General features: G+C 51.0%; 1 protein-coding gene across 1 annotated transcript in view; it reads left to right on the forward strand.

Annotated features, from left to right (window-relative positions):
- The window catches only part of KCNQ1 (potassium voltage-gated channel subfamily Q member 1), a 347,883-nt gene that overhangs the window by 104,899 nt on the left and 228,950 nt on the right, over positions 1-14,034 (forward strand). The window contains exons 9-10 of the mRNA XM_057552484.1: positions 1,438-1,560; positions 2,514-2,658. Coding sequence (XP_057408467.1) covers positions 1,438-1,560; positions 2,514-2,658 — 268 coding nt within the window. The remainder of the gene's footprint in view (positions 1-1,437; positions 1,561-2,513; positions 2,659-14,034) is intronic.

A 14,034-nucleotide genomic window follows, 5' to 3' on the forward strand; every position in this document is an offset into this window, starting at 1 on the left:
CCCAGAGGCCCCAGCCCGAGAGCAGTGGGAGAGGAAGGTTCCAGAGGCGGGCAAGCAGGCAGGCGGCCCCGAGCCCCTGGACACTGGGCTCCGGCACCCCAGGCTCCTGGAACAGCCTGGAGGACTGGCGGCCCTCTCAGTGCCGAGCAAGGCTGGGGCACAAGGACCCCTGGAGACTCGTGTTCCGAGGGTGTCGGTCGGCGGCCGCCCGGGGCTGAGGAGCAGGCGGAGTGGGCGCGGGGCTACGGGGTGGGGGGGCGGCCGGGCAGGGGCCTGGAGCAGGGCTGTCATCGCGTGTCAGCGCGGCCGTGCGGCCCTGCACCCGCCGGCGTGGCTGCGGTGCACAGCCTGGACCCCTCTGGGCACCCGGAGCCGAACGGCCCCCGGAGACCGTCTGGGGTCACGCCGGCGACCGCAGCTCAGCCAGGGCCTCTATCCTGTTCCTCGTAAGCCTGTCCGGAGCCGCCGTCTGGGGCCGGACGCTAATCCCGCGCCGGAAGGAAGTGAAGGCAGCAGCCGTAAAGCGGGGGGCTCGGCCCCCCCAGGCCTGGCTTCATGGCGCCACGGCCACCTCTCGGGGAGGCCGTAAATCAGGCTGCAAACGCCTGCCCGCGGAGGGGGCGCACTGACTTCCCGCGGGGCGTGTGTGCGGCCCCACACGAGCCTCCCGGGAGGCGGGAGGGGCCTGGAGCGGGGCCTGGAGGGCGGGACTGGGATGAGGGACGGCGGGGCGGGGGGGGGGGGGGCATGTCCGCTGGGTTCCCGTCACAGAGGTGGCATCACCGTCCCAGGAGCCCTTCCCCCCGGCATCTCTCTCTCCAGCTCCCACGGCCGGCAGTGCCGAGGCCCTCAGGCTGCGTCCTCCTACGAGGCTCCTGGCGCCCCCTCCGGCCCCCCCACCAGACGTGGCCTCCCCTTGGGTCTCCTCCTGCAGGCCACACCCTGGTGGTAGTCGCCGTGGGCATCTCTAGAGTGAAGGCCTAAGACCTTCACCCCCAGGCCATCTGGAGGCCCCGGAAACTGTGGGTCCCTGGGGGCTCTGCCTCCTGGACACTCAGCCCCGCCTCCTGCTGGCCCTGGGGGCCCTGCCCCTCCACGCCCCCAGTGACCTCTCCCCTGCGGCGTCCCCGAGGAGAGACCGGCGACCAGGATGGGGGTGGGGGGCGCCCTGCGCCCCGCAGGGGGACCGGCAGGTGGAGGTGGGCGCACATGGGCTGGGGCTCACGGGCCCCTGTGGTGGTTGAGCCGCGTGCGACCGTCCATGAGGCTGTGGGCTGCAGGAAGGGGGCAGGCCCTGAGCCTGGGGAAGGGGCTGGTGGGCAGGGAGCCCCGTGGTCTTGCCAGAAGGGGGCCCAGGCAGGAGTGGCGGGCCGCAGCTCCCTGGGAGCCCCGTCAGTGGCTCCGCGGGTGACAGCCACTCCCTTCTGCTGGTTTCAGACAGCGTGGCGGTGCTACGCGGCCGAGAACCCCAACTCCTCCACCTGGAAGATCTACGTCCGGAAGCCGCCCCGCAGCCATGCTCTGCTCTCCCCCAGCCCCAAGCCCAAGAAGTCTGCCATGGTAACCAGCCCCCGCCTGCCACCAGGATGGGGCACTCACACACGGGCGGGGAGGCCACACGGCCACAGCTCACGGCCGGGATTTGACTCTGGCGCTTCAGGCCGGTGTGGCCCATGGCGCTGTGGGCACTGGGGTATACACCCTGTGCTGGGCTCCTGCCATCCCGGTGTCCCCAGGCTTGGGGGCTTGTAGGATTGGCCGCTCCAGGGCCAGGGCTGTGGGAGGTCCCAAGGAAGTACCCCGGGAACAGGACGGGCTGGATTCCGGCCAGCTGCTGGGAGAAGGCTCTTGAGAGGGCCTTGGTGTTGGGCTTTCCATGCTGGGCCTGGTGGGCCGCAGGGGCTGGAGGTGGCATCCTGGCTCAGGGAAGAGGGTCTTGTGGTCATAAGATAAGGGAGCTCGGGCAGACTTGAGGCAAGAGTCTCGTGAACGAAGGGTGCGGCCCGCCCCGCCCTGCCCCGCCCCAACAGAGCTCTCCTTCCTGGCCCGCGCCCACACCATCCTTGGAGAGACACAATCTCCCAGGTTCTGGCTGCCTCTGGAGGCTTTGCACCTGCTATTTCCTCTGCCAGAAGGTTCTCCCAGATCCCAGCATGGCCTGCTCCCTCCAGGTCACCTCCTCAGGGAAGCCTCGGCTGGCCTCAGTCTGTCCGCCCCGCCCCCCTGCTCTAACTCCCCGCTGGTCACAGCCCTCGTTACCACCTGCCCTGGGGTATTCCTGTGTATTTCTCTGTTTTGCTAGTTTCCTGTCCGCCTGCCCCCCAGGCTGTGAGCTCCCAGGGCAGCCACTGGGCGGAGCCCCTCTGGCAGCATCACACGCTGCAGCCCACTCTGCCTCTGTGCGAGGGTGCTGGCCTGGGCCCTGGCAGGTGCCCCAAGGGTGGTCTGGGGCCAGCGGACGGCCTGGCAGAGGACGCCCAGGAACTGACAATTTTATTGTCTGGTTTTTTTAGGTAAAGAAAAAAAAGTTCAAACTGGACAAGGACAACGGGGTGAGCCCGGGAGAGAAGATGCTGACCGTCCCCCACATCACTTGCGACCCCACGTCGGAGGAGCGGAGGCCTGAACACTTCTCGGTGGACGGCTACGACGGTTCTGGTGAGAAACCTTCACACAGCGTGAGGGGTGGGGACAGGGCCACGCTCAGCTCTGACCCAGGGCTGCTGGGGCCTCTGGGGTGTCCAGACGCCCCCTTCTCCCCCTCGCACTTGCTCTTGTCCTGTGGACAGCTGGTATTGTCATGTCTGCTCCCGCTGGCCCACTGTCACCCACGGATGTTCTCCTCTGTTCTGGGCTTCTGGGAGCGAGGCCCTGCCTCGCTCTTGCTGTGTGGCTGGTGCCCCAGGTCTGGCAGAGAGGAGGTGGCCCGTACTACACGTTGACCCCCATTCCAGGTGGAGTGGGGCTGGGGGTCCTGAGCCAGCACCGTGTGTGCCTGCAGCTCTGCCCGTCTCGACGCTCTGTGCCTTTGTTCTCTGTCACTTCTGTGTCCATCCCTCCCCTCTTGGACCTCTTCCCGGGACCCCCAGAATGTTCCCGCATCCGCCAGAACGTTTCAGCTTACTGGTGGTTCGAGGGTGGTGTCACTGTCTCAAGCATGGCAGAGGGTGATGAGTTCATGTTGTGCTCATGGGCGGCTGGCGCCCCGTCCGCCTGGTGCTGGCTTTGTGGGCGGCCGACCCGCGATGTACCCTCCGCATCTGGTCACTGCTGGCAGAAGGGCAGAAAGTGTTCTGGAAAGGAGCCACGGCCTCTCCCTGCTCCCAAGGCTGCCTGTGGACGTCCTCTTTGGGAGCTGGGTGTGCAAGACCGAGCCTGGGCGCCCACCCTGCTGGGCGCTGGGCTGCCCGGGGCCTCATCACACGCCGTCGGGATTCTGGCCCGGCCGCATCGCCGATGGGCCCCTGGGATGCGTTGCCTGCCTGCCCGCTGGAGTGGGTACAAAGGACAATTGTGACAACAGCTCCGGATTTGGGGCAGGACCATTGTCGCAGTGCAGATGGGGGCTTTCTGCAAATGCTAATGCGCAGGTCGGGCGCCGGGAGGAGCTTCGCTCGCTGTTGGCTGAATACGGAGCAGCCCGAAACGATGCGTCCATTCAGCCTGTTTGGCGTTATTAAGTCCTCAGTGATGTCTGCGGAATGTTAATGAGGTACAAGTGCCGGGGAAGTCGGGCGCCTTTTGTGGAATGCTCCCGCACGGAGGAGTTTTTTCTTTCCTGCCAACGCGATAAGTCAGCCCAGCCCAGAGCCACCGGATTTCTGGAGCCTGAGCTGTCGGCCTGGGTCCCGTGGGTTACCTGACACTCCTGAATCCTCCTCACCCGGAGGCTCTCAAGAGCCCCGGTGTGGGCGAAGGGGCGCTAATCCCGGGGCCAGATGCCATCACTGGGAAAGGCCTGCAGGCCCAGCTCCCACGCACTGGGGCGCGAACAGCCATGCTGAATTCCACCGCCACGCCAGTCCCAGGCCTTGAACCTGAACCTCACGAATGGGGCGTGCTGGACAAAATCATCTCTGTCCCAGCACGCGGTACCTGCCCGCGCGCACCCGCCTGCCCCCCTGCCACAGCGCCTACCAGCCCAGGGTATCCCCTGCCCACGGCAGTGCCCGCCCGCACACCTCTCCCCCACCGCAGTGATTTCTCTCTGTGTCTCAGGCTCGCAGCTTCTCTGGGCTCCTGTCCTGCAACCCTCAGACCCTGTGTCCCAGGCAGAGCTGCTCCCCCTCGTTCGTGGGTTCTAGAGCCTTGTCTGAGCCGCTCTGATTTCCGGGTGGATGCCCGTCTTCAGGGGAGATCCCGTGAGCGGTGACAGGTGGCCGGGGCGGCCCGGGTCCCTCCTGCACGGCGCCCACCCCCCTGCAGGTTCCGGTCACTCGGTTGCTTGCGCCATCCTGACTCACCAGGGACTGTTCGCGCTCCTCGCCATCCAGGGAGGAAGACAGGCGACAGCACGAGGGCAGAGTGTGTGGGCCTCTGAGGGATGAGAACCTGGCTTGAGCCGGACAAGCCCGGGAAGGCTTCTAGGAGGAGGTGACATCAGGGCTGAGTGGAGCTGGCCAGGAGAGCGAGGAAAGGCCAGCAAATGGCAGGAGCATCTTGGACAGAGGTGTTCGGGGTCCAGCCACACCTCTGCGTGTCTCTGCCAGGTGACCTGGGCGTGGCACGTGGTGTCTGCGTTGGGTGGGGTGCTGACCGCACCCACCTCACATAGATGCCTGCGGGGCTTCTTCACCAGTCTGGCGGCCTCGGGCATGAGTCGTGACCCGGAGCCAGCAGGCATTGGACGGGGCAGATGGTGGAGGCCGCGGAGCAGGAGTGGCCATGGGTCAGCCCTGTGCCCTGCGTGGTTCCCTGGGGTGGCACGCACGGGGCAGCGGGCAGGACTTGGTCAGGGCCCACAGGCGAGACTCGGTGGCGGGCCAGCCCAGGGCCTGCAGCCATGGTGTCGGGGTGCGGGTACGGGGAGCCGGGAACCAGCTGGAGGTGGGACCTGCGACCTCAGGGGCTCCCGGGGCGATGGTGGAGCTGCGGGGTTGGGGGGCGCGGGGTGAGGACACCGGGTAAAAAGAGAACTCTCACCACAGAGACTTCAGACAGAGAATTTCAGAGAATGACGGGCCCGAAGCCCACGTGCCCCGCTCCGTGGAGGGACCGCGTCGGAGGCGCGGAGGCCCTGCCTGCCTTGGGGGTTTGCTCACGTCTGATGGGCTTTGCCGGGGGGGGGGAGGGGTCCGATCCTCTTGCCTTCCGTGTGTGGGGAGGCCGTGCAAGTCGATTCTGTCCTGACGGCCTGCCCGTCCCATCAGTCAGCAGCTGCTCCGTGCCTCCTGCACCCCCGCCCTTGGGCCGGGGGGCTCTCACCCCATCACCGTCCTGTTTCACGGGCCCTGCTGCCCCGTGTTTGGGTTTGGCCTTTGTAAACAGTTCTCTGCGCTAGCTGCTTGTCCTGACGCTGGAGAAGCGTGTTTGCCGACAGACTTGCAAGTTTTCTGTCTTTCAGTCTGGACTTAATTTCCTTCCTCCTGGAGCCTGTGCTCTCTTCCGGGATGGTCTGTCGATGGTCTACTCAGTTTCTGCTCGTCTGAAATTTTTCTATTTTGCCTTTGCTCTTGGACAATGGTTTAGTTGTATAGAACATCACAGGTTGAGATCTGTATTTATTTTAATTAAAAAAAATTTTTAAATTGAAGTATAGTTGATTTTCAGTGTTTCAGGTGTACAGCAAAGTGATTCAGTTACATATATATATGCATATATATATTTACTCTTTTTCAGATTCTTTTCCATTATAGGTTATTAGAGGTCTGTATTCTCTCTGAGCAGGCTGGAGATCCACCACCGTCTCCCGGCTGGTGTGCCCTGTCGAGCTAATTGACAGTCCTTTGTAGGTGACCCTTCCTCCCGTCTGGTGACCTTGAATACCTTCTCTTTGACTTTGGTGTTCCATCGTTTCACTGTAGTGAATCAAGCTGGTGGATTATTTTTACTTGTCCTGCCTACAAGGTGTCGTGATTCCTGAATGAGGGTTTGTGTCCTGCATCAAGTGGAAAATCAGCCCCGCCGTGTCATAGAATAGTAGTACCTCCCCTAACTGCTCTGACCTCGCCTGGAAACTTCCGCTTGCCCCTCCTGGTCCATCCTCCTTGGCGTCTCTCATACCCCCCGTCTCTGTCTTCCTGTGCTGCATCCTCAGCAACTTCTTCGTGGTTTCCTAACTCTTCACGTGTGCCAGCCGGTGAGGTGTTTATTTCAGTTGCCACCTATTGTTTCATTTCCGTATGTCCTCACGTGGGGGTCTCACCTGCTTGGTCTTAGCATCTTGTATCTTCCTCACGTTTGACGACAGAGCTTTGGATTTTTCAGCCCCTTGAATGTGCTCATCTCCTCATATCCATCCTGTCACTTCATCACCTGCGGCTCTTGGAGAGTCTGATTCTGTTCGCGGTGGACTCTCTGACGCTTGCTTCCTCTTGGGTCTGCCGGCTTAGGCTGTGATCGTGGAGGTTTTGTGTCCGTGGGTTCCCGTGGGCTCTGGAGAGGTGATCCCACAAACCACGCCAGGACACGCGTGGGGTTGGCTTATAGGTGTGAGGTTTTCTAGACAACCCGTGTCATGGAAGCACAGAGCCAGGGTCCTGTAAGATCGAGCCTAAGCACACGCACCACTTACACTCCAGGAACACAGGCCGAGGCAGGTGAGTTTCCTTTCCCCCCGTTGGCCGATGCGAGGGTTTGGTTGGGTTTTGTCCGGCTTTGTGGTTTGGTTCGCATCACCCTTTGGCTCTTGGTTCAGCTTCTCGATGTGGAGTCTCGGCTGCCAGTTCTTGCTTTGTGCTGCTTCCAGGCGCGGCCTCTTCCCCTCGGGGGGCAGTAAGGTCCACACTGGGGCTACTCAGGTGGGCAACCCCGGGAGGCCAGCGGGTCAGAGCCAGGGCGCACCTGCTCCCCTCTTGGCCATGGGGACACCCCCTTCCCTGTCAGGTGAGCTCAGCGGAGCCTGCAGGAGGTTTGCTCTGTTCCAGAACTTGCAGAGAGAGGCTTTTCATGGCATCAGGCCCACTTATTGGCAGAAATGGAAGTCCTCCTCTTGGCGACAGACAGAGCTGTTCCCGGCGAGGAAGCCTGGGAGGCCCCGCTGGCTGGGGCTGGGCAGTGATGCTTCAGGTTGGAACTTCCCCGGGTGTCCCTCGAATCACCTGGAGAACTTTACTTTTAACACAGACTCAGAGACCTACCCCTCAAGATTTTGAGTCACAGTGGCTGTAGGGAGGCCCAGGAATGTGTGTCGGTAACAAGCCCCTAGGTTACCTGGAAGCAGGTGGTCCATGGACTGGTGTAGCCCTGAGGGCGAGGTTCTCCTTCTGTGACATCCTGGTCTGTGTCCGCCTCGGTCTCACCTGGGTCAAAGTTGCCTTGTTCAGGACAAGAATAGGGTCCCAGGCGTCCTCCTGGCATCTGCCCCTCTGTTCTGGTCTTGGGGTGTGACGTTCCCCCTGGCTCTGGGGAGGACTTGTGATCATAACTTCCGGTGACCATCCTGGTCACCACACATCACTCATGCAGCCTCGGGGTCCCGGGGAGGTGGTCCCCGCAAGGTCCTGCAGGCTGGGGCCTGCGACTCCTCCAGTGGGTGTGGGAGTCTGGCGGGGCAGGAGACGAGGCCCGACGAGCTCTGTGGGCATGTTCTGAACTCCCAGACCAGAACCTTCTCATGGGCTCTCCCCCAGGCTGCTCACTCCCGTCCCCTCCGAGCTGCCCCAGGACTTCACTGAGGATGGTCTCTCTGTATCTTCCTCACTGTCTTTCCCCCCTCCTGTCTGCTCTGGACAGCCAGTGAGCAGGTGAACAAATGTGCCTGCTCACACCCCCACCCCCAGGATTCCCTGTCCCCTCGGGGCTGCCGCCTGGATGCCTCTGGGTCTCGCGGTAGCCTGGCCCTCACTCATCTTCCCAGCTCTGCACCCCCCGTCTGCACCCACAGCCAGGCTTTTCCACCTGGACCCCTTTGCCCGAAGGTCACCCCACCATGGCTCATCTCTTCATGACCAAAAGATGGCCACTCCCAAATTTCAAGAGATTTTTTTTGTGCTTAAAAACATGGCATATGCTCATTATAGAGCCTATGAAAGATACACACGAGAATAATGAAGAAAAATAATCCCCTGTTGTCTCACTGCCCAGAGTAGCAACGGTTAGGCTTTTGACAGATGTCCTGTCTCCTTAGTTTTAAAGAATAGACACACCTGGGTTGGTTCCACCTACACTATCCAGTATTGTTCCTGCTTTTATCACTTGCTGTGATACGAGTGTACAATTGATTTTTTGCTGTGTCCAGTCAAACGTTTATGCCAGTGATTTTGTGCTCCTGGTGTGCTGCCTTAGGGGAGGGGTCTGCAGGCTAGTTTGGAAATATGATGGGCAAGGATTCCCTGATGTGTTTCTGATTTTGTGGGAATTGGATCCAGCGTTTTACTGTTTTGATTGGTGGTGTTCCTGGCTTTCAAACTCTGTCAAAGACAAAACAAAATCCCAAACTAGAGAATATTTAGAAAAATAATAACAGAAGTAGTCCGTATTGGATCCTATAATATATAAAGTATTTAAATGACTGTTGATTCATAAGTTGGTATATCTAAATATGACTTCAAACCCAATAGCCGAAAGGGAAAAAATAATGAATAATACATAAAAGGTGAAAGAAACAAATCCAGGATGAGAATTGGGGATTTTAATACACCTATCTCAAAAGTTGATAGAACAAGTAGAGAGCAAAGCAGTAAGGATATAACTCTGAACAATACTTTCAACCAAGTTGACCTAATGAACACTTATAGAACACTCCTCCCAACAATAGCAGAGAACATACTGTTTCCAAGTGTACGCAGAACATTTACCAAGATAGAAGCAGGTTCTGAACCATAAAACAAATCCCATTACATTTAAAATGATTCAAGTGATATATAAAGTCTGTTCTCTGACCACAATGGAATTAAATTGAAAATCAATAATAAAAAGATCTCTGGAAAATCCTCAAATATTTGGAAACTAAATAACATGCTTCCAATAGGACAGGGTCAGAGAAGAAATCCAAATGGAAACTAGAAAATATGTTGAACTTAATGAAAATGAAAACACAGCATATCAAAATGTGTAGGCTCTGCTAAGGGCAGCACCCAGGAAGCAGCACAGAGCACCAGCATGTACACTAGAAAAGAATTGGCTCCAGTCGGCCTCAGCTTCTACCATAAGAAACTAGAGAAAGAGTAACAAGCTAAACCCCAAAGAAGTAGAAACAAGAAAATAATAAAGCTCAGAGAGGAAACAAATGAAATGGAACACTCAAAAACAAAAGAAAAAATTATTAAACCAAAAGCTGATTTGTTTTAAGAAGATCAATACAGTTGATAAACCTTTACCCAGAAATATCAGGAGAAAAAGAGAGAAGACACAAATTATCAGTATCAGAAATGAGCGATATGGCAGTACTGATTCTACAGATATAAAAAGGATCATAAGGGAATACGCTATACAAGTCTTTAAATTCAGCAACTTAGGTGAAATGGGCAAATGTCTTGAAAGATGTAAACTACTCAAGAAATAGATAACCTGAATAGTTCTCTCTCTGCTGATAAAATCAAAGTTATAGTTCAAAACATTCCCCCAGACATTCTCCAGGACCACATGGCTTTACTGGTGAATCCTGCCAAGCAGTTAAGAAAGATAAAATCAATTCTAGACAACATTTTCTGGAAAATTGAAAAGGGGGGAATAGTTCCAAACTCATTATGAGGCCAGCATTGCCCTGATCTGAAAACCAGCCAAAGACATTGTAAGAAAAGAAAGCTATAGCTAAAGACATTGTAAGAAAAGAAAGCTATAGTTAAGTGTCCCTCATGAACTTAGATGCAAAATTTTATTTGCAAAATTTTAGCAAATCAAATCCAATAATATATTAGAAGATTATACATCATGACCAACTGGGGTTCGAGAATGCAGTTAGTTTGACATTTTAGAAAATCAGTCAGTTAACCATATTAACAAATGAAAAACCATACGATTTTCTCAATAGATGCAGGAAAAGAATTTGACGAAATCCAACAGCCAAGTATTACAAAAGCAAGTAGAAAATAGAAAGGAGCTTCCTCAACCTGATAAAGCTCTCAACGAAAAAACTACATCTATAGCTTCTTTTTTAAAAAATATTTATTTATTTATTTGGTTGTGCTGGGTCTTAGTTGCGGCAGGCGGGCTCCTTAGTTGTGGCATGTGAACTCTTAGTTGCGGCATGCATGTGGGATCTAGTTCCCTGACCAGGAATCAAACCTGGGCCCCCTGCATTGGGAGCACAGCGTCTTAACCATTGTGCCACCAGGGAAGTCCCAGCTATAACTTCTTAATGAAGAAAGACTGACTGCTTTCCCCCTAAGGTCAGGAACACAACAAGAAGGCAAGAGAAAGAAATTTTAGACGTCCAGGTTGGAAAAGAAGAAATAAAACTGTTTTTATTTGCAGATGACATAGTTATCTGTGTAGAAAACCTGGTGAATATATAAGATGACCACGAGAACTAATATGTGAATTTAGCAAGGTGGCAGATGCAAGATCAACATGGAAAAATCAATTCCATTTCTGTGTTCTAGCGGGAAATAATCTGAAGTTGAAATTTTAAAATACCACTTACAGTAGCATGAACAATATGAAATACTTAGAGACTAATCTGACAGAAGATGTGAGAGCGGTACGCTGGAAATTATAAAATATTGCTGAAAGAACTGAGAGAATATCTACATAAATGGAGAGGTATACCATGTTCATGAATCACAAGATTCAATATTGATTTCTACACTCAGTATAATATCAGTCAAAATCCCAGCAGGCATTTTGTAGAAATTAACAAACTGATTCTGAAATTCATATGGAAATGCACATGACCTAGAACACCAAAACAACTTTGAAAATGAACAAAGTTGGAGGACTACACCAGCAGTGTGGTAGTAGCATCAAGGTAAGCAAACAGATCAACAGAACAGACTAGAGAGTCCAGAGAGGCCTACACATTTATGGACAACTGATTTTTGATCAAGGTACAAAGGCAATTTGGTAGAGAAAGCGTAGTCTTTTCAACAGACAGCATTGGAACAACTGGATATCCATATGCCAAAAAATGAACTTGGATATACATCTTGCATCATATATAAAAATTAACTCAAAACTTACCAGAGGCCTAAATTTAAAGCCAACAAATATAGAAGAAAACATAGGAAAAAAATCTTTGTGACTTTGAGTTAAAGATTTCTTAGACATGACACCAAAAGCAAAAGCCAGAATTAGAACAAAGTAACTGAACTTAACAAAATTACAGGCTTCACTTTGAAGGACACTAAGAGAATGAACAGACAAACCAGAGATTGGAAGGAAATATTTTCAAATCATACATCTGATAAAGGACTCGTATCCAAAATATATGAGGGACACTTAACGACTGAATAGTAAGACAACAAATAAAAATGGGCAAAAGCTTTGAACAGAGACTTCATCTAAGAAGATATATGGGCAAGCACATGAAAACATACTCAACATCATTAGTTATTTGGGAAAGGCAAATTAAAACCACAATGTGATACTACTATACATCATTATACTGACTAAAATTAAGAAGACTGGCCATACCAAGTGCTGGTAAAGAAAGCGGAACTCTTATACTCTCCTAGTGGGGATGCAAAATGGTGCAGCTGCTTTGGAGAACAGTTTGGCTGTTTCCCAAAATGTGAAATATATGCCCACCATATTATCCAGACATTCTATTCCTAGGTATTTGTCCAGGAGAAATAAGAGCAGATGCATATACCGACACTTGTACATGGAATATTCATAGCAGTTTTATGAAAAGTGGAAACAACCCAAATGCCCATCAACATTTGGGCAATTTTTTTTAAGTCGTAGAATATCCATATATTGGAATACTACTCAAAAATGAAAAGTAACAGCCTAGATGAACCTCAAAATAATGACAATGAGTGAAAGAAGCCAGACCAGAAAAGAGCACATACTGTAGTATTCTGTTTATATAAAACTCTAGAAAATGCAGACAAATCTAGAGTGACAAAAAATCAGTTGTTACCTTGGGAGGGGGGTGGGGGGACGGGGACTGTGTTGGGAGGAGGAGTACAGAAGGGCTCAAGGAAACTTTGGGGGGTGATGGATATGTTCAACACATTGTGGCAATGGTTTAATTGTATGTCAAAAGTTACTGAATTGTGGGGGGAAAGTTACTAAATTGTATACATTAAATGTGCAGTTTATTATACATCAGTTATGCCTTAATGAAAAAAATATAGAAAATAAAAATATTTTGCATAGCAAAAAATACAAAAAATAATTTTAAAAAATTATATCCTGGGGAAAATAGTTACCACTCATATCATAGACATAGGGCTAATTTCATCAATATATTAAGAAGCTCTTGTAAATCATGAAGACAAAAGAATAAAAGGTACAAAGACAGTTCTCAGAAAAGGAAATACCAGTGATTCTTAAGGATGAAAAGATGCTGAGAACCTTGATTATGATATAAGAAATGCAAATTAAAGCCATGAGATTTTTAAACCTATCTGATTATTAAATATTAAAGAGTTTGCTGGGTGAATGTACAGGGAAACCCTCCACCTCAGTCATTGATGTTGGAAGATTAAGTTGATACAACTTCTATGGAGACAAGATAATTTCAATGAAATGAAAGTTGCATATGCCCTTCAAACCCTTACAGAAATTTATTCTACACTGACAGTGCACATTTGCAAAATGATCCATTATCAGGATACTGATTTCTGCAATTGTTAAATAGCAAAAGATAGCAAACCACCGACGTATCCATCAGTAGAGGTCTGCTTAAAGAAAAGTATCATGTATCCATTAAATAGCCATTAAGACTGTGAAACTGTATTCTCAGTGTTGATGAAAGACATACCTGATATCTGATCCTAGATATAACAGGGCATCAGGTTCAAAAGAGCAGGAAATCTGCCATCATGTGTGTGCTAATACAAATGTTCTACAAAAGGGAACTCTGTCTACCTTTCTCTGTGTCCTGGAACGGTTTGAAGAATATTGGAATTATCTTCTCTTTAAAGGTTAAATATTAGAACTAAGTTGTAAAACCGTCTGGGCCTGGTACATGTTTTAAAGGAGATCTTTAATCTCCTCTTAGTCTGTTTTATGGTAATTTGCTTTAAATAAATTTACTGCACCTTTTGGGGTAATTTATTCATTGCTATTTAACTCCTCAAGGGTTTCATTTATGTTGCCACTTGGTAGCAACTAATTTTCTCTTTTAGTGATTTTATGTCTTCTGTATCTCTCATCTCTTTTTTTTTCTTGCCTGAGCTTTTATAGTTTTACTCTTTTTCCTTAATCAAGTTCATGAGAGAGTTATCTATTTTATTTATTACACTTTTATTATCTTATCAGAAAACCACCTTTTTGCTATTTTTGTTTTCTATTTCACCAATTTGAGCTTTTATGTCTATTAATTCCCTCTTCCTGGTTAACTTTATTAACTTGTAATTTAAGAGTAACAGTACAATTATTTAAAGTCTTTCTTCTAAAAGACATTTTAAATGTTATAAATTTTCCTCTGATTGCAGCGTTAGCTATGACACATAGATCTTACTATGAAATATGTTCCTTTTCATTGCTTTATTGGTAGTTTTTATTTTGTGTTTTGATTTACTCTTTAGAGTTCTTTTAAGAAATGTTTTCTTCGTTTTTAAGCAGTATATTTTTTATCTCTGGTATTTATTTCCAATTTAACAGGCTTACAGTGAGAGGATGTGGCCTGTGAAATCTCTACTTTTTTAGTGAAGATTTGCTTTGTGTCCAAGTACAAAAATAAAAGTATTGCTTTTGTAAATGTTCCATGGACCTAAGTTAAGAAGATATATTTTCTTAAATATATAAGAAATTATATATTTT

The sequence above is a fragment of the Balaenoptera acutorostrata genome, chromosome 9 (genome assembly GCF_949987535.1).
Source record: "Balaenoptera acutorostrata chromosome 9, mBalAcu1.1, whole genome shotgun sequence".
NCBI classification, from domain to species: domain Eukaryota; kingdom Metazoa; phylum Chordata; class Mammalia; order Artiodactyla; family Balaenopteridae; genus Balaenoptera; species Balaenoptera acutorostrata.